The sequence below is a fragment of the Strix uralensis genome, chromosome Z (assembly GCF_047716275.1).
Source record: "Strix uralensis isolate ZFMK-TIS-50842 chromosome Z, bStrUra1, whole genome shotgun sequence".
Classification (NCBI taxonomy): domain Eukaryota; kingdom Metazoa; phylum Chordata; class Aves; order Strigiformes; family Strigidae; genus Strix; species Strix uralensis.
Window position 1 is genome coordinate 76,625,928 of NC_134012.1, and position 20,370 is coordinate 76,646,297.

Here is a 20,370-nt window from a genome sequence, read left to right on the forward strand (position 1 = left end):
GGCAATTGGTACTAATCATGAGAATACAAGCCCTAAGTATTGAAATGCAAGGAAGAACAGGCTCACATGATAAATATCCTAAGATCTTCATTGCGTGTGAGTACTAGAAGGAAGTAGATCAAAGCAAACAGAGGAGGCTTTAAAGAATATAATATAATTAGATAAAATAAGAAAGACTAAGGCACAGATGAGGTGCTGCTAACATGGAACAACTGCCTGTTAAGAAGAAATCTATCTTGTTTTAGTTAAGACTGGGTCCGAGAGACAGTATTGATCTGCCCCCCTGCTGAGAAGGAAAGCTATTGCTGGCTGATACCAGGAAGTCCAGGAATTAAATGACATTTCCCTTGATATCAGCTATCACTAAAAAGATAAACTGTGAGCAGGTGTCCAGTGTGTCTTATTGTTAGAAGTAACACTTCTTGCACACTTAAGCTCAACCTCAGATGAGGAGAAAAGAGTATAATACTCTTGCAAGTTCTCAAATTTGCTGGGTTTAATGAACTTTTTTCTGTGAAACTTCAGGAATTCACTGAATTAGACTTTTGGAACCACCAGCAGTCATATGTAAGAACTGATTCAGGCAAAATGATATAGGAAAGGGCAAACGTCTCTTAAAAGTGGAATTTAAAAAATGGTACGTAACTTTAATCTTGGAAATCTGTTCTGGAACAAATAACCTACTACAAGTATTTGAAAGATGATGTATTGATGAGTAGCAGCAAACGTGGATTTGTCAAGAAAAAAGTATGTCAAGTCATTCTAATATATTTCTTTAGTGATCAGTCCCCTGTCAACATGGAAGAAGCAGTTCAGAGATGCTGCTAGTACCAGTACTGTAGTACTTTAGACACTCTTACATGACAGTTCTGTCAGTCAACTAAAGGAAAATTCTCTAGATGAAATTAATAAACAGAGTTGCAGGGCTAATTAGATAACTAAGAAAATACTTAACAAAGATTATGTCGAAATGGTAAGAAGCATTGAGCAAGCATCTGTGAGGATTCTGTTCAATGTTTATTACTATCTTGATGGGGAATGAAGGCAGCATGCTTATTACTCGTGTGCTTTTAAATTTGAATATGCTGTGGAGCTGGTAGGAACTCAATGCAGAAAAGCAGGAAGGTCAGTTAAAATAACTGCACAATTGGAGGAATTAACTACATATAGTATGAAATACAAAAGGTGTGCAGATGCTCTTTTTTAAGTATGAATATCAGCTGTACAAATGAGGGAGGAAAAGTTATTATAAAGTATATTTTTTAGCGAATAATCTGAAATTGTAATGAATCAGAATCATAGATTCATAGAATGGTTTGGGTTGGAAGGGACCTTAAAAATCATCTAGTTCCAACCCCCCTGCCGTGGGCAGGGACACCTTCCACTAGACCAGGTTGCTCAAAGCCCCGTCCAACCTGGCCTTGAACACTGCCAGGGAGGGGGCAGCCACAGCTTCTCTGGGCAACCTGTTCCAGTGCCTCACCACCCTCACAGGAAAGAATGTCTTCCCTATATCTAACCTAAATCTACTGTCTTTCAATTTAAAACTTTTACCCCCTCATCTTACCACTACAGTCCCTGATAATGAGTCCCTCCCCATCTTTCCTGTAGGCCCCCTTTAAGTACTGGAAGGCCACTGTAAGGTCTCCCTGAAGCCTTCTCTTGGGTGAACAACCCCAACTCTTCCAGCCTGTCCTCATAAGGGAGGTGCTTCAGCCCCTGATCATCTTTGTGGCCCTCCTCTGGACTTGCTCCAACTGGTCTATGTCCTTATCTTGTGGTCCCCAGAGCTGGACAGAGTACTCCAGGTGGCGTCTCACCAGACCAGAGTAGAGGGGTAGAATGCCCTCCTTCAACCTGCTGGCCACACTTCTCTTGATGCAGCCCAGGATACAGTTTGCTTTCTTGGGCTGCGAGTGCACATTGCTGGCCCATATTCATTTTTCCATCCACTAATACCCCAAGTCCCTCTCCACAGGGCTGCTCTCAATCCACTCATTGCCTGGCCTGTATTTGTGCATGGGATTGCCTCAATCCAGGTGCAGGACCTTGTTGAACTTCATGAGGTTTGCACAGGCCCACCTTTCAAGCCTGTCAAGGTCCCTCTGGATGGCATCCCTTCCCTCCAGTGTGTCAAGCGCACCACATAGCTTGGTGTTGTCGGCAAACTTGCAGAGGGTGCACTCAATCCCACTGTCCATGTCCCCAGCAAAGATGGGACATCCACAAGGACTGGGGCTTGTGAACATGAGGCTGCTCCTGTCTGTCTGTAGAGGGCCTCATTCACTCAGTCTTCCTGGTCGGGTGGCCTGTAGCAGACCCCCACTATAAATCACCTATCCCTGTCTTCCCTTTAATCCTGACCCATAAACTCTCAGTTGGCTCCACATCCATCCCCAGGCAGAGCTCCTGCACTCCAGCTGGTCATTGACATAGAGGGCGACCCCCCTCTCCTCGTCTTCCCTGCCAGTCCTTCCTAAAGAGCCTGTATCCTTCCATTCCAACACTCCAGTCATAGGAACCTTCCAATAAGATCGTAGCCCTGCAGACATGCACATGTCTCTCAACTGCTCTTGTTTATTGTCCATGCTATGTGCATTTGCACAGAGGCATTTCAGTTCAGCCCCTGATGAAGCTGACTTACTGGCTGGAGTGTCTGGAATTCCTTTGTGCTGCTCTTGAGGTGCTCTCCTGCTGACCTGTGATCCCTCTCCAGGGTCTGCGCATGTATTGGTGGCACTGGCATTGAGGTGGTAGGATTGGGATGGATTGAGGTTCCCCTCCCCCAGCAACTTTTCTTTAAAACCCTTTTCAGCAGTTTGACAGGACTATGACCAAAGATGCTCTTCCCCATCTCTGACAGATGAACCTCACCAGCCCCCAGGAGACCAGGTTTCCCAAAGCAAATCCCATGGTCTAAGTAGCCAAACTCCTGACTGTGGCACCAGTCCTATAACCATTTGTTGATTTGCCAGATTCAGCTAGCCCTTTCAGACCCTTTCCCTTTGACCACAAGGATTCATGGAACAGCTACCTGTGCTCTAGAGTTCCTTACTGCCACTCCCAGGGCTCTGTAGTCCTTCTTGATACACCTCAGACTGCTTCTGGCTCTGTCACTGGTGCCCACATGAAAAAACAGCAGTGGGTAACAGTCAGTGGACTGTATGATGCTCAGTAGTCTCTCAATGACATCCCTGATACAAGCCCCTGGTAAGCACCACGCCCCTCTATAGAGTGCATCATGTTGTCACATGGATGCCTCTGTACTCTCAGAAGAGAGTCACCTGCTACTATCACCCATCACCTCTTCTTACTTGCACTGGTTGTTATACAGGGAGCAGATCAGGCTGCCTTACTCAGCTCCAGCGTATCTTGTTGTGACAGGTCCTTCTTCAGTCTGCAGAGCAGTGAAGCAGCTCTGCAGGGGCATCTCAGGCTTCAGGGGGAGCCTCTTCCTCCTACAGGTCCTTGCTGTTGCAAGCTTCCATTCTTCTGCACTATTGGCCCCTCTCCCTTCCACGCATGCTGGTGAGGGAGTTTTTGGCTGCTTGGCCATGGGCTGTGGGTCCACTGCAGACTGCACTTGGAACCAACTATCTAACTCCTTCTCAGCCTCCCTGACGCTACGCAGCCTTCTCACTGCCTCCTGCAGTCCAGCCACCTGCTGCAGAAGGTCCTCTGCCTGGTCGCACCTTTTGCAGGCAGATCTGCTGCCTGTCCCTTCCCCAGGAGAAAGGTCCAGGCCCTTCCTGCAGTCTGAGGTCTGCACTGCAGCCTCTCCCTTCAGCAGCCCCCTCTGGGTGGAGTGATTGGCCACTGCTGGGGTAGATGGTGCAGACTCCCCAGCCAGAGCTGCAGCTTTTACTCTCAGACGAGTGCCTGCCAGCCTGCCTTGGGGGTCAGGTAGGATGAGTGCCCTTGGCCTGTGCAGATGGCCACAGAACGGTGCCCAGTGGCTAGGTTATGCGAGCTTCAAACCTCTCCACTTGGCCGGTGGAATGCCCCTCCTTCAAAGAGGTGCCGACTGCCACCCTGGCTGAGGGGCCCTGCCCTGTTTGCCCACTCTGGCTGCTGGTGCTTCCTGGGGCTGCCTGTGGTGCGAGCAGGAGGTGGCTGCTGTTACTCCTGGCCCTGCCCAGCCTCGTCAGCTGCTCACTCTCATGAGAGCTGCCAGCTCCTGGTGGGTCTCTGTGCACCCCTGGGGTTCCCCCAGCTCAGAAACCCCACTTTACACACACTGTAGTGCCCTGCTCTGCTGCAGGAAACGCCTGCACCAGAGCTGATTGCCTTGGTGAGTGATGATAATTGAGTAGTCAGTGCCATGGTGTTGTGAGCATGAAAAAAAAAAAAGATTCACAGCCTGAAGCACTCCTTTTTCTGTAAGTCTTTGGTAAACTCAGTTGCAGTACTTTGTCCAGCGTTGGCACCCCACCTGAATGAATAAAATGGAAACAGTCCAAAGAAGAGCAAGGAGAATACCAGGGCACATAAAAAACAGAAACTACACAAACTGTATACAATTCCCAATCTTTCTGCAGAAGGCAAGGGTAGGGAGGCATGGTAGCAGTCTTCAGCTGTCTAGAAAGGCATTAAAAAGCTGAAGTAGTAATCTGACTTGCATCTTTCCAATAGATGGGACACAATGCAATGGGCCTAAAATTGAGCAAGAATGGTTCAGATGAGGAGTAAAGGGAGAGTTTCTAATGGTGGAGCTAGGGAAGTACTAGAGGTTGTTTGAGCAGCTCATGGAGTATGTACCTGAAGGCCTTTAAGAACAGGTTAGGTGAGCATTGCTTATGATTGACAAAGTTCATTTCCTCCTGCTGCAAAGCACAGGCATGGCATAATTTGCCTCTTGAGGTCCCTTCAAGTGGCAAACAATTACTAAAAATGTTTCTTTTAGCATTTCCTTTTACTTGAAATCTTTTATGCGGTTGTCCCTTTCCTTTACCTTTATGCCTTTTTACTCTAGCTCCTAAGGAGGCTTATCAAATTTCGGAGGCACTGATTTTTCTGCAGGAGCTTTGACTTGCCTTTATTTAGTCATTAACCTATAATTATATTGTCACTACTGTAACTACGAAATATTAGAAGTATTTATTTACCTTGTAATTTTTTTAAAGTTACTTAGTGATTACAGAAATAGTTGGTAAGTAAGTTCTTGTCACACGCTTTCCTGCAAAAACATTCATTTAATGCACATTTTTCTCCCAAGTTCTGTCTACACTGAACAGTAAAAATGTAGTCAAACAAGTGTGGCAGGTCTTAGAAGTTTGAGCAGGAGAGTTGGCATGGAAAATGAAAGGGATGTGTAAAGTTCAGAGACTTGGAATTCTGTTTCTGCTCCTTGGAGCTTCCTCTGGAGCACTGTCCCTGTCCCTGCAACCTGTTAAGGCTTAGTTCTGTTTATTCCATCATAAACTTGTGTTGCTTCTGAAAGAGATTGTTACCATTCCTGTCCTGTTCCTGTTTACAACACTAGCACATGCATGCTGCTTGGTGAACTGAACCAAGTAACTGGTTCAAAATATGCAGCCAGGTTGTTTCCCTTTTGCCAGTTATCACGGACAAAGATTGTGGTCACAGGAAAGAAACTTTGTAGGTGTATTTGGCAGAGCAGTTGTGGTTTATGTTTGGGGTTTTTTTGATTATTACAAACAAAAACCCCATGCTGTGACAAGGGTTTTGGTGTCTAAGGAAGTTGCATAAGCGTTCTTAGAAGCAGGGAACTTGAGAAATTACATGCATCTGGACATCCTGTCTAGTTGTTCAAGTGAAAGGTAAGATGTGATCTAAAGTCGTGTGAAAATCTGGCCTGAGATGATTTTTACAGGTATTCTTTGGACCAGTAACAATACCTGCTTCAAAATGGTGACAAAGTTTGCTTTAAAGTAGAAGTGGTATTTACATGAATTTCTTCCAGACCTTTTGCTGTAAATATAACAAGCTTTCTAAGTATGTTTATTCTGCAGTTTTATAGCTTTATTAAGCAATGTGTGCAAATACTTAGCAAGTTAATTATTTATTGACTTACGTAGCCAACAGGGTTGTGGGTTCTTTTTTCCACTTGTCTGTTTCATAATGTGAAGGCAATACTTATCCATATGCTGGTTTAGTTGAAAAGCAAGTGATGTTAACAGGCAGTTATCACTGGTGATAATAAATTTTTGTATGTCTGCTAAGCCATGGCAGTGCTGTATTATAATGCTTTTAGCTCTTACAAATCATTCAGATTGGCCTACACTCTAATTCTAGTGGTCTGTGGGTCAGTTCACTTTCTAGCTTGTTCATCTGCCTAAGCCTGACCAGGCATCCTGAAATCTTTGGATATATCCTACCTTTTCATTATAATGCCTACATGTATGTCTCAACTAGGCAGTGAAATCTATTGCATTTAACTTCACTTTTTTTGCCAGTTTTAACAAAGCTATCTAAATAAGGTCAGTGACTTCAGTGGGACAAATTAGTGGTTTTTAGTAGTTCAGAACAAAGGTACTATAGGTTATGACATAAATATATGCTCTTGCTATTATCAGACTTGCACAGAATAGATTATGAAACCATGCAGGGTAGATGGTTTGTATCTTCTTTGACTTGCACATAAGTAGAACGGTAATTAAAGAATAAAACAAAATGCTGTGAGGTACTCTGAAGTTATTTGACATATTTGCTCTCATAACTCTTTATAAGAAATGAAGAAACTTAGGAAACCAAGAAGATCGAGAAGAACTAGAAAAGATGAGTATGATCAAGATGAAGTGGATGGTCCAGTCATAGATGAATCTGTGCTGTCAGCAAAAGAACTTCTAGGGTTGCAGCAAGCTGAAGAACGATTGAAGAGAGACTGCGTTTATAGACTGAAGAAGGTGCCACTGTTTACTATTTTTTTTGTCTGTAAATACAGTATAGAGGGTACACTTTGAGCAATTTCTCTGACTGTAGCTAGAAAGTCTAGTTATAGAGTTGATGTAATGTACAAAATGAGTGATGTTAATGAATTGTCAAGAGAAGGCAGGTTATCCTTTGTTTCTTTTACTATAATAAATCTTTTTTTACTATAATAAATCTGGTTTGGGAGCAATTTAAGCAACAAAAATGGCAGCACCTTTAGTTCATGAATTAATGTCAGATCACTAGATGCTGGGGCGGTGGACCAGAAAACTTGCATTGTGTTTGTTTGGTTAATATATTCTTCCATGGGCATTGGGTATTTTCCACTGTAAAAGACAAGGTGTTGGGCTTGATTGACCCAGTATACCACCATTCTTCCAGCATTATATTTGATATGCAAACTTTCTGACTGTAAAGATGGAGTTAGGAGAACTAAAGTGAATGTTTCAGGATTTCACAGTTAGTTTTTCAACTTAGCAAGGGTATTGAATAAAATGAAGGTAGTATCTTTCTATATTTTAGGGTTTTTTTACTATCTTTATTCTAGCAATCTCGAAGCTACCCATCAGCAAAATACACCTGCAAATTATGTGATGTTTTGATTGAGTCGGTGGCTTTTGCTCATAAGCATATTAAAGAGAAAAGACACAAGAAAAGCCTAAAGGTGAGTTAAGGACAAGAAAAAGTATAAAATGCAGACTTATGAAACTGTCCTCACCCTACTAATGACAATGAAACTGCATTGCTTCTAAAATTATTTTGCATTTTTTACCATGTTTGAATCTTGTTAAAAACTGTTACTTAGTGATACTGGTAAAAAGTGTAAACTTGAGACTTAGACTTTGTTTCCTCCATCAACTTTGGAATTTAATTTGTATTTTTCATGCCTATTAATATTAAAAGAAGTCCTCATTAACTCAGTAATATTTTGTTACTGGTGATTGAAGTAGAATAAAGCTGTACCAACTGACTCTTCTGTATGCTGTTCTATAATTGTTTTTGTAGACTAGTTATGTGTATCCTTGTTGTATATTTGATTGGCATATTTCAACAATGAACAGTTTTGATCAAGTCCAGAGCAACGAGGAGTAGCAATAAGCAAATATAGTTGGTATGACAATTAAAAATTATAACCTATATGTCAGGGTGAAGATTTCTATTCAGAAATGCTGTAAAAATTAGGAACTTCTGGAGTATTAGAGGCTTGTGTATACGTAAAGGAAATAGGTTTGTTTTGAACATAAACATCAAAATAACTTCCAACATAAACTCAATTTTACTTTCTTTTTAAGTGTCTTCTATTCCATTTACTGTCTCAGCTTGAAGTGGACAAAAATATTTGTCTTCTGCAGGTTTTCTATTTCTTTCTCTTTAACTCCCACCCTTTCCCACTTCATAGGTGATGAAAGAATTGGTGACTCTTTTTTTTAGTGTTCCAAATACATGTATATTTACCTCTGCACATTACTGAAGCCTCCTGGAATATATAATTCTTTATACCTGTCATAGTTTCTCTCTTGATGTTCTTGCTTCCAATTACCTCCATTATCTGAAAAACCTGTGGTGGTGTTACTTGGAATGAGTTGCAGACATTCATTCTAGCACATCAAGCAACTCAAGGAAATCATTAAAACTTCAGTGTTACTGTCTTTAAAGGAAAAACAAGAAGAACAGCTGCTGACTGCTCTGCCACCTCCAACACCTTCTCAGATACAAGCTATTGGTGTTGCTATTGAAAATGTAGTACAGGAGTTTGGCTTAAATAATGAAGATCTAGAAGAAAGGCTCAACATTAAAATAGTGATGGAAAACTTACTGCGTCAAAAATTGCCAGGTATTATTTGAATTTTGTTTTTACATGCTAGATATGCCAACTTTAAAACAAACAACAGCTCATAAAGTGAAAACTTAATTAAAATGTTTGGCTAGCTAAATTCTTAAACAGTATATTTAGCTACTAGCCTGTTGAATGACATGATGGGGTGATATAATCCTGTGTCAGAATTAAATTACAATGGTGCTCATGACCCAAACAGACCTGTAGTAAAAAGTAAAGATGAACAAGGCATAGGGGACATCTGACCTTCATGATAAGCCTTTACTAGCAACAGCATGGAAGGCAGGATTTCCTAGCATGATTCTGTGCTGTTGGAAGACCCTTAATTTCCTGTGGTTATCAAAACTAGGTTTAAGATCTACTGACAATGTGATAGAGTAGCTACAGACTTAGAATTAGGTATAGAGTAAATGCAATATAATTCTTTTTGTTACAGAGTGCTCATTGAGATTGTATGGCTCCTCCTATAGCAGATTTGGTTTCAAAACTTCAGACATAAACATAGATATCCAGTTTCCTACCAATGTAAGTAAGACTATTTTATTAAGTATGTCTAAGTGGTTTTGAATGTTTTCACCTTGTCATGGTTTAAATCCATCTGGCAGCCAAACACCATGCAGCCACTCATTGTCCTCCACCCTGGGGAATGGGGGAGGGAATTAAAGGGTAAAGGTAAGAAGACTCATAGGTTGAGATAAAAACAATTTCATAATTGAAGTAAAATAAAATGAAAATTATAATAATAGTAATAATAAAAATTACAAACAAGTAATACACAATGTGATTGCTCACTACCCGCCCACCAATGTTCGGCCCGTTCCCAGCTAGGGAACCCAGAGGAGAGAAAATCCTGAAACCACAGTCTCAGAAGTGATAGCGAGCTTTCCAGACAACCTTCATCTATATACTGAGCGTGACATTGTATGATATTCCATTGGCTGATTTCGGTCTGTTGCTCTGGCAGTGCTCCCTCCCAGCTTCTTGTACACCTGTGCACTAGTAGGACATGGGAAGCTGAAAAGTACTTGATTTCTTAGCAACAACTAAAAGCATCAGTGTATTACCAGCATTCTTCTCATAACAAATCCCATACTGAATCCAAAACACAGCTCTGTTGTACCTACTAAGAAGAAAAAATTAGCTCCATTCCAGCCGAAACCAGGACACACCTTTATGTAGATTATAGTTTAAATATAATTTACAGTGTAGTAGTAGCATTTTTTATGAAAATGCATTAGGTAAAACAGAGCTATCACATTAAAATGCCCTTTTTTTAACATTCCTTGCTTCATACACCAGTAATAGGCAGTGTAATATAGCTTTATTTTATTGAATCTTTCTTCTGAAAAATTGAAAACACTTGAAACATCTGTACTCCTAGCAGTCCTATGAGATAGCTCATTATTTATCTTACAGCTGGATTAAATGGCACTTCTATAATCTTGTTTCTCTACTCATATATGCACATCAGAGTGATTGCTAGGTTATTTTTGAGCCATGAAACTATCTTAAGTCATTTATTTGTGAAGTAATTTAAAGTCTTGATTTGTCATGTTAGTTCTTTCTATACATCTTTATGCTTGAACGTTGGAAAGAAATTAAGGACTCTGTAAAGCTTTTGATTTCATACTTGAACTTACTCCTGCTGTAGTTGATTTGGCAGTCTCATAGTTAAAATTTGGTATTTCTTCTAGGAAACAAAGATGGAAATGTAGGAAAAAAGAATGATCCAAATTTGTAAACTGCATCTAACTTTAAAAAAGCTATGATTCCAATCTTTTGTGAGGTCGATCCGTTATATCAGAAGGCAATCATATTTAAGCACAATGAAATAGTGTTTCTGTTGGTGTTTTTTTTCCCACAACCAAGCCTTTGATAGAGGTGAAAATAGCTTTACTTACAATTACTCCCGGATTAATTTTTTTCTTCAAAATAAGTGGAGTTTGTGCTCCTTTTGATAGCGTTTAGCAATAGCCAAGGACTAAGAGAAGTTTCCTTCTTTCTGCCCTCTCTGGAAGGAAAACAGAAGTGGCCTAGGAGTGATGTTTTAAAATTTTTGAGTTGTGAGAAATCACCTTATTGACAGCTATGAAAACAGCTTTATTACTTTTACTGACAGATGACTCAACCAGATGTTCTCTTACTTGTGCAAGAAAGTCTCCAGAACAGTGGTAAGAAGAAATTGCTGCCTTTCTACTTCTGTTAAACTATTACTGCTTAGTATTGTTGAATTCCACCTCTGTTAAACAGGTAAACCACATGCTATTTTTTTTTTTCAGAAAGATGTGAAACTGAAAAATACTTCAGGAAATAATACATTGGCATAACTAACTTTGGTTTTATATTCAGTTTTATGACTATTGAAGTCCCATTGTTTGTGTTGACATGAGCAATTTGTAGTGGGAGGCTTTCTTCTACATTGTAAGTGAAGACGTCATTGAACTGAAGGTAGACTGTGCTGTCTGCCTTTCCCCAGACTGCTCTATAGCCATGTAGAGTACAGAAAGTAGCCTAAGCTCTTCTAACATGTGATCAGAAATTTAGTAACATACTTTCAGATTGGGGTCTCTTTTCCTATACTTATGTGCACATGCCTGTTAATGCAGTGAGGCCACGTACAAAGGACTGCATACAGACACATGTTTTTTCCAGGTGATGAATACAACTCTAGGCACTAATACAGGCAAGTAAATTTTAAGGTCTTAAAAGAAATGCACTTAAGACAATTCAAGCATATGCAGGCAAAAAATGAAAAGATGGGAAAGAAACTCTTGTCTTTTTAAATGCAGATTGTAAAAAGTAGCTTTACTACTTTCTTGCTTTGCTTTATGCCCACAGTTGGGAAATTGGACAGTATGGTTCCAAATACATATATTAAACTTACATATATTTACTGACCTAGATTTTTCTTATTGCCATTCCCACCTCCATTGTATGTGCATCTTCTTGTCTGGTCAGATGACCATTATAATCTTTGAGAATGGGGTTATTGTTCAGCCAGACTGGACAAATGAAGGCCCACAACCCATAAGAAGTTCTCTAATGTGTTTTGAAAGGAAGCAATATTTGCATTAACATTTTGTGCAAAGACTTTTTCTGTGCAGCAGAAGATACAGGGACGGAGCGTTAGGTGTTTGAGGTACCCCAGTGGTAAGAGCAAGATGTTTTTCGAAGGAGGTATCCAAATGGCTAGGTAACATCAAGAAAACCTTGCCATTTCAGAACTTTTGAGTTGGGTATCTAAAATTGTTTCATAGTATTCTTTCTACCTGGCCCAGTGAAACAGTGAGGCATCAAAAAATAATCCCCATTTGGATCAATGAACTCCACTTGGAGAAAGGACTGCAGTGGCATCTGTACTATTTTAGTGGTAAGATAAAAATGTAGCTGAATTGTATTTGGAAACCTATATAAAGAATAAGAGCAAAAATAAAAATTAAGCATAGCAAGAAGACATTACATCATGTCAGTAAGCCTGTTCTTACACCTACATAGAGCATTTCTAGATTACCAGGGAAAATTAACTTGGGTATTTTCTTTCTGTCTAGTACTGACATAATGCTGTGGTTTTATGTCTTTCACACTAACATTGTTTTACAGATGCCATTGATCTGTCTGTATGCCTGGATTACTGAAGCCAGCACTTCACCAAAATATACCTACTTAATTATACCTACTGTGTATATGAATTTTGAAAAGTTCCTCTTTTTTTATTTTCTTAACAGTGTTTATCATATAGACCATACTCTATCCACCACATATGAAAAACTTGCTTTTAAAAGAGTAACAGGATTAACCTATCAGATGTACTGAGTTATTTGTCTCAAAATTAGTCATTTTATTAAGAAGTTGAGGTTGTAGCTGTACTCCTCTAGTTGCATCCATTTCAACATTTTTTTGTCAACACCATGCTTTAACATGGCTTCTTTTTTTCTTTTTCCTGCCTAGAATCTTTTATGGAAGTTGATGCAGATTTCCATGCTAGAATACCAACGGTGGTGTGCAGAGAAAAGCAAAGGTCTTGGTTGTCACTTTGTGTGTTCTAATAGTATATAGCAATGTAAATTATATGTACCAACATCTGAAAAATGACGTTTCTGTACTAAATTATTACAGTTCCATGGATCTTGAAACACAAACTAACACTCATGGGCAAGTCATTCCTAACATAGAATAAGAGGGTAAGGGTTGTTCTGTCCTCAGTGGTGTATTTTCCAGTCCCTTCAACCATTATGGCTTCCAGCATGTACCCTTACCCTTCCATTTGGGATAACTACTTAAGCAGAAACTTTCCTTCCTTATGGTAATATAGATACCATATTAAATTATGAATTTCTGTAAGGGCAAGATCAGTTTGCTTAGCTTCACCAGTATTTTGAGAACAAGTGGAAGACGTTTTATTCTGCCCATTTAATGGATATCGCTTAAGATTCATGAAACATTCTATGAACAGCTACTGATACAGAAATATTACCAGTTATTTGCTGCTATGTTGATCTTTCACTATTTGAAAATATTTCTTGTGCTGTGAAAACAGCACAGAAACTATCTTCTGATGGGTGTGGTACAGGAAAATGTTTTTGATTCATGAAGGAAATTAGTACTGTAATTTTTACTTTAGTGAATTAATGTAATTAGTAACAAATACTTAAATTTTAATTGCATTTGAAAACACTTCAATAGAAAATTATAATGCATATATCTTCAACCTAACCATAAACTGAATTGATTTTCCATGCTTCTTTTAATGTAGATACAGTGTCTTTGAGAGGCTGATAAGTCTTTCCTTACAGCCTTCTGCTACAACTTTTTGTGAGATGTTATCTTATACATGGCTGTTCTTACAAAACCTCCAAGATGTTTTACTTTGTTTCTTTTTGGGTTTCAGTGGCCTTATTTGTAAAGTGAGTGCAGGGAATGAGAATGCTTGGCTGACAACAAGCCATTTGGCTACACTTGGAAAACTGGAACCTACTGTAGTACCTTTAGTAATTGCCTTCAGGTACTGGGCGAAGGTAAGAGTCATTTGTACTCCACCATCCTTGAATAAATATCAAATGAACATTGATACTATGCTGGTGAGACTGTAGGTATGGTTTAGAAAACAGTTGCTGAAACTGTCTTTAGAAAAAGTTGGAAAAAGGATATTTACGTTTTCTTTAAATTGTAAATTTTATAACTTACGTAACTATAATTTGTGTGCTATAATGTTCCACTAAATTTCAAAAGTGGAATTTTAAGCTCAGCCAGTGGTATGCAGGCTGTAAGTATCCTGCTCTGTTACCAAACAAGTCAGAAGAATGTATATGAAATGGAACTACCAGTTTCCCATAAACTTAATCCATCATGAAAAAAAATTAAAGGAAAAAGCTGCTTGTTTCCATATGTAGATGAAAACTTTCTTGTGAATTAAAATAACTTGTTCTAAAACTTTGTGTGTCTGGAATTAAAATATGATTTAAGAAAAAGATTGAAAAACGTTTGACTTGTACTGTATCTACATAAAATGAGTCGTCATTTTTGCTAATGTGCTGTATGCTGTCTGTTTTGCCAGTCTGCATCCAATGGCTCTTACACTGAAAACATTATGGTAATAACATGACTCCAGTAAATATGCAGGCCTTGAGAACAAAGTCCATCTTGTAAGAGCTCAAAGATGTCTGAGTTTCTGTCAGTGTTTTAACGTGATAGACTTCTGAATAGTAATTAAAAGAGTATTTTTCATGGTATCACTTGAAGCCTTAATGACTGCACAATTTTTTTTACAGTTGTGCTGTGTTGATCATCCTGAAGAGGGAGGCTTGTCACCTTACGTGTTCGCTTTAATGGTTGTTTTCTTTCTACAACAGAGGAAAGAGCCTTTTCTACCTGTCTATTTGGGACCCTGGGTATGTGCATTAATGCACCAAATAGTATGAATGAGAGGACCAATCACTTGTAGTGGCATGTAACCTGTCAGCTTCTTGCTATTCTGAGCAAGCCGTAAGCCAGCTGTTTCTGCAGAAATTGGGAAATAATGTGAATTCAGCAAGATTACACCTAACCTGTAAGGTTGACAAAGCGCTTAAGGATATGGTGTATTTGAGAACGGTCAGTGTGAGGTTAATGGTTGGACTAAATGATCTTCAAGGTCTTTTCCAGCCTAGATGATTCTGTGATTCTGTAACCTTTGTATGCTTGTCTGTAAGGACGCAATTAACAATCCTAGTTATTGAATTAAGTGCTCTGTTGTCCCCTTTGTGAGTAAAGAGAGCTGGGCATTGAATAATGCACTTAATAACAATCTACTTCCTCATTTCTTCAGCGTTGCTTCCGGAGTTGAGAACTCTGAATTACATAGCTACATCCCAAAACAGTGCCTTGGATTTTGATATCTAGTTCCTCAAAATGTAGACCAGAGTTGGGGAGCACACTGGTGTGATATCTGCCCAAGGGATCAGACTAGGGGTTTAGAGTATGTATTTCTTGAGTTTAGATGCTGAAATTCATCGTAATATTGGGAGTTGTATTATGAACACAAATCCAGAATCCAGTTCTCCAGGACACCATTCAGGTGTTATCTTCATGGCACCTGTTTTTGTTCTTATAGTCACCTGTTTATATTTAGTGTGCATGTTCCAGCTTCCATAACCAATCACATGGGACTTGCAGGTAACATTTTCCTTCAATACACGACTGACTCATTCCCAAAGCCTCTCCACTCTCTGCACTGAATGAAACGTCCTAAAGTATATGGCCATATAATTGAAAAACATGTATTTTTGCTTCTGTAATGTTCAAAGACAAGATTCTATGGCTTATGGATACCCTTCCAAAAGCACTGAACTCTCGAGAGCTTTTTGTAGAGAAGTATAGGGAGAAGAGAGAAGCAGATTGGGACATATTCTAGGCCTGTAACAGCTATTTTTAAACTTCGTTCTGTTTTAATTTGGCTTACTGCCATGGGGGAGTAAGATTTAAAGTTCACGTGATAGTTAGCTGTATGTTTCTATTTCTGTTTTCTTTAGATTGGAGGATTCTCATTAAACAAATTAACTAATTTTCATCTGAAAGAAGTTGAGAATGATGCTGTGGTTTGGGAGCATAACCCCACTGATGATTCTGATTTGCCACAAGAAACTTCCCCTAGAAGGGGCAAGGTCTGAACAATTTAATTTATTTCTGTACTAGTTCAGCAGCTATCGCTGTTCTCAAAAAAAGAACTATCTTCTATTTTTGTTTTGTGTTTTATGTTGCAAAACAAGGGGCAGAACTAAGAGACTGCATGACTGATGCAAGATTTACTATGTTTGCCTCTTGATGCCAAGAAGCTAGCAGGAAACTAGGTGTTACTTCAAACTCTTTGATAAGACCCTGGGTTTTAATCTGTCAGGGAAGAATATAGTTTATAGCGTTGAAGCACTTTTATCTCAGAAGTAGGTTAAGTGTATGAAAAATATTTCCTCTTAGCTTTGAACTGTTCTTACAAATTATTTTACAACAACTTTGCAAGAAACAGTATCACCATATGGTTGAATGTTATGACAGTTAGCAATACAGTTTAGGCCTTGCTAGAAAATAGGCTATATAATCCATTCTGTCCAATTAGATTAGATGTGATATCTTCTTGGAAATTTATAAATTACAGCATAAACACTTAAGCAATTGTTATTAATCATTGATGCTATTCTTTACCACTGCTGCAGTCTTTCATTTTGAAATTTTATAATCCGAGTTTACACTATCTCTTCCAATTTTTTAATTGCCGTTTTTATTGCAATTGCAGGAGTATAGAAGCAACTATAAATTATGTAATATTACATTACAGATGAAATACAAGGAAGTGTAACAGCTAAACACTTGTGCATTCAATATTATTTCAGCTTTTCTTCTGTAATTGACAGGTTCACTTAGTATTTGATTCAGGACAGCGGCGTACAGCACCTGCTGGTCAGCTCTGGGTAGAACTGCTTCGTTTCTATGCCTTGGAGTTCAATATGGCTGATTTGGTTATTAGCATACGGCTCAAAGAAACAGTGTCTCGTGAGTCAAAGGACTGGCCTAAAAAGCGCATTGCTGTGGAAGGTATATATATATCAAACTTCAAAGAAGTTTAATTTTCTAGGGTACTGTCTTGGCTATTGACACTGTGTGTAATAACTTAAAATTTTTAAATATCGGACTGTGATTACCAATAATATAGTAGAATATATTTTGAAAAAAAATCAAAGTAATATTTCTCTTGGGTATTTTTTCAACATTATCAAAAGTAATTAAGTGGACTTAAAAATTCTCTTCAGCACAGTTCATAGATCTTACGTCCCTACACAATGTTTTAGAGTAACTGACAGTAATATATTCAAATTTTGTAAGGATGTAAGTGTATTCTTTTTAAAAAAAATTAACTCCTGCACTGCTGGCTTACTTCTTCTTTCTACTAGACCCATATTCAGTCAGAAGGAATGTGGCAAGAACTCTGAACAGCCAGTTAGTGTATGAGTATATTCTTCACTGTCTGAGAGCAACTTACAAGTATTTTGCCTTGCCTCACAAAAGAAGTGCAAAATTGAGCAAAAAATCCTCTCCAAATGCCAATGAGGAGAAATCTCAAATGCTGGACCATGGAAAAGATACTATAAAGCCTGAAAATTCTGAGTTGCAAAACTTGGATGATAGAACAAACACAGCAGTAGTGGAAGATTGCATAACTGAGACTACAGGTACACCCCAGGCACATAGAACTGATCCTTCAAAACTGTGTGATGGCTCAGAAGGCTTCACAGAAGAAGAGCTGGCTGATGATATAAGTCATTTGGGAATTGCCCATGAGGATTCAGACTGCATAATTGAGGAAGTTATTTCTGGAGATAATGAGGATTTTAAACCAAGTTGTGAAGAGACAGAGAGTGGAAATGAAGAGGAAGAAGAGGAGGAAGAGGAAGAACATGAACAACAAAAAAGAAGATGGAATAATATCTTGACTATTGAGCAGGGAATAGATGAAGACAGTGATAGTGGAGATCTCCCTGTTAGAGTGAATGAGCATGATACAGAGACATGTAGTATTTCAGACATAGAACACTTTCAAAATGCTGCACTTACAGAGAGTGACGAGTTTGGCTTAGAATGCAGTGGTATAGTGGATGACAAGATTGACGTTGATGAGGAGAGCACTGAAGATACTGATGAACTGGATGAATCCCTGAAAAAATTCGTATGTTCATCACAGAGTCAAATATCCCAAATGATTAACTCAGATGATGAGGAAGAAGAAGAGGAAGAATCAAGTCTTCTAAACCAGAGAGAGTGTGGCGGTGTCCTAAGAGCTGGAGATGAACTAGATAACACATATATTGGATCTGGAGACGATGATGTACTGTCAGAGGAAGAAGAAGATTTTTCTATCCCAAGTAAATATGAGAGCAAACATTTTGAAGAAAATGTGGATGGACCTTTGAGGATCAACTTGAGTCAAGAGCATCTTACTGAGAAGGGAAGCCTTTTTGAAGAGAACACAATAGAACAGTGTTTAGAATCGGAACTTTTTTATGAATTCAGTAAAACAGCGTTTACAAAGGGCAAGGTAAGCAAGCTGTATGAGAATATAAACATATTGCTGTGTTCTATTATCAGTTATATGACAGTGTTTCTCAAATTCATTAAAGTATTACAGTTTTTAAAACCAATCTTGCTTTCTGTTCATGCAGTCTCCTACAGTAGTATGTAGCTTGTGCAAACGGGAAGGTCATTTAAAGAGGGATTGTCCAGAAGACTTCAAGAAAATTGAGCTTGACCCACTGCCAGTGCTGACACCCAAATTTGCAGTTATTCTAGATCAAGTTTGTGTCCAATGTTACTGTAAGTGTTTTCCTTTGAATATTGTTGTGTGGTAGAAAAAAAATTGCAAAAATAATGAAATAACAGGCTAATGGTATTATAAAGGGGGCCAGTTTATCCAACTCTCTTGGATACAATTCTAAGATTTGTAAGTTCTTTAATAGAACTACTGAGTAGTTTGAATCTAGAGAAGTACAAAATATTTAGGTTTATTTTCCACACACTGGCTGTCTGATAACTCATTTAGGCATCTTAATATAATTTCTAACAGTTTAATTTTGTGTGGGTTTTTTGACTGATGCTTTTACATTTCTGTCTACTATGAATTTTGTTACTGTTCCTTAACTTGTGGTTTTCAGTAAACAGACTTCAGTGTTCTAGAAAAAAATGGAGTCAAAATACTGTTTTGTAACACTTCTCCACTTTTGTTCTTTTCAGAGTGACCCAACTTTCCTCCTTTTTCTCTCGCCATTTCTGACCAGACAAAATGCATTATTTGTCTAATTAATGTTTTTCTTTGAACAGGTATTTCTATTCTACTTCATCCTTGCTTTCTTTCCTTCACGTGTGAATCTTCTCTTGCTTTTTCCATCCCCCCTTCCCCCCCCACTGTAAACCCCTCACTTGTTTCATTTGAATCTTTGCTGTTGACTCTTTCTACAGAAATTTGTCTAAATTGTCTTTTTTTTTTAAGATGATTTCGCTCCAAATATTGTAGAGGATCAGGCTCGGGAACATATAAGACAAAACTTGGAAAACTTCATCAGACAGGATTTCCCAGGTAATTATGCAGTTCTAGCTTTATATTTATCCTTTAGTGTCTTCATACTTGAGTGTCTTCTAAGAAAACATATCATATCAGCATAGTAAACACTTCAGTTTTGAACATTTAACCTATATTGTTGCTCAGCATTGCTATACTTCACTACATTAATTTCTGTTTTAAGTCTTTCTTTGGTTTAAGTCTTTTTTGACTTAGTCATATATACAACACATAGGGAGGAACAATGGCAAGTCAAAGAGAAAACAATCAAAGCAGTCGTTGGAACAGTTTTATAATTGTTATTGTAGCCTTATACATTAGCCAGACTTCTTCTTGTATCTGCTCTTACAAAGAGCAACCTTTTTGTAGTCCTTCCTACTGAAACTTACTGGTTTGGGAATATATTAAAATACAGGCACAACATTTCACCTATCTACAGAACCTAGGTATTTGATCTTTTTGTTGTTTGTTTGTTTCTGGCATTCCTACCTGTAACACCTGGAGTTTGGTTCATAGGCTTTTAAGATTAGCAAAAGATCTTTTTGGCTGGAGCCTGATACATGGATGGATATATCCCTTATTCTGAAAATCTCTGTAGAGAGCAGTGTTACCTTTTTTATCAGATTTCAGCTCAGACCTGCATGTTGATGATTTAATTATTGGAAAACCTGTTTCTGGATCTGTCAGACTGTTCATTTGAACCAATAAAAGTAGAGATTCTTTCTTCATCTGCAGAGTTGGTAAGGAAGTAAGTTTTGATCTACCATAGAAAGATAGTAATGTTTCATGCCTGTATTAAAAGACATGCAGTGGTTTGAAGCTATATACAACTTGAGATTCTGTTTCAATATGTGATTTATAACCCATCACATCTCTTACAGGAACCAAGCTGAATTTGTTTGGCTCCTCAAAAAATGGCTTTGGCTTCAAACAAAGTGACCTTGATATCTGTATGACGATAGATGGGCTGGAAACTGCCGAGGTAGTTTGAAAAGTTTTTTTTTTTTTTTAATAAATACAAAATTTTATGGTTGTGTATATAGTGTAACAAATTTATTATTTT

General features: G+C 38.5%; 1 protein-coding gene across 5 annotated transcripts in view; it reads left to right on the top strand.

Annotated features, from left to right (window-relative positions):
• Positions 1–20,370, top strand: part of TUT7 (terminal uridylyl transferase 7) — a 37,313-nt gene that overhangs the window by 3,672 nt on the left and 13,271 nt on the right. For all 5 annotated transcript variants that reach the window (XR_012627182.1, XR_012627183.1, XM_074856709.1 and 2 more), the window contains exons 3-16: positions 6,691–6,866; positions 7,439–7,555; positions 8,548–8,725; positions 9,165–9,253; positions 10,848–10,899; positions 12,677–12,746; positions 13,617–13,743; positions 14,497–14,616; positions 15,736–15,867; positions 16,612–16,792; positions 17,149–18,290; positions 18,415–18,565; positions 19,239–19,325; positions 20,189–20,289. Coding sequence is in view for 3 of the 5 variants with exons in the window: in XM_074856709.1 (XP_074712810.1) it covers positions 6,691–6,866; positions 7,439–7,555; positions 8,548–8,725; positions 9,165–9,253; positions 10,848–10,899; positions 12,677–12,746; positions 13,617–13,743; positions 14,497–14,616; positions 15,736–15,867; positions 16,612–16,792; positions 17,149–18,290; positions 18,415–18,565; positions 19,239–19,325; positions 20,189–20,289 (2,723 nt within the window). In the remaining 2 variants the exon portion in view is untranslated. The remainder of the gene's footprint in view (positions 1–6,690; positions 6,867–7,438; positions 7,556–8,547; positions 8,726–9,164; positions 9,254–10,847; positions 10,900–12,676; positions 12,747–13,616; positions 13,744–14,496; positions 14,617–15,735; positions 15,868–16,611; positions 16,793–17,148; positions 18,291–18,414; positions 18,566–19,238; positions 19,326–20,188; positions 20,290–20,370) is intronic.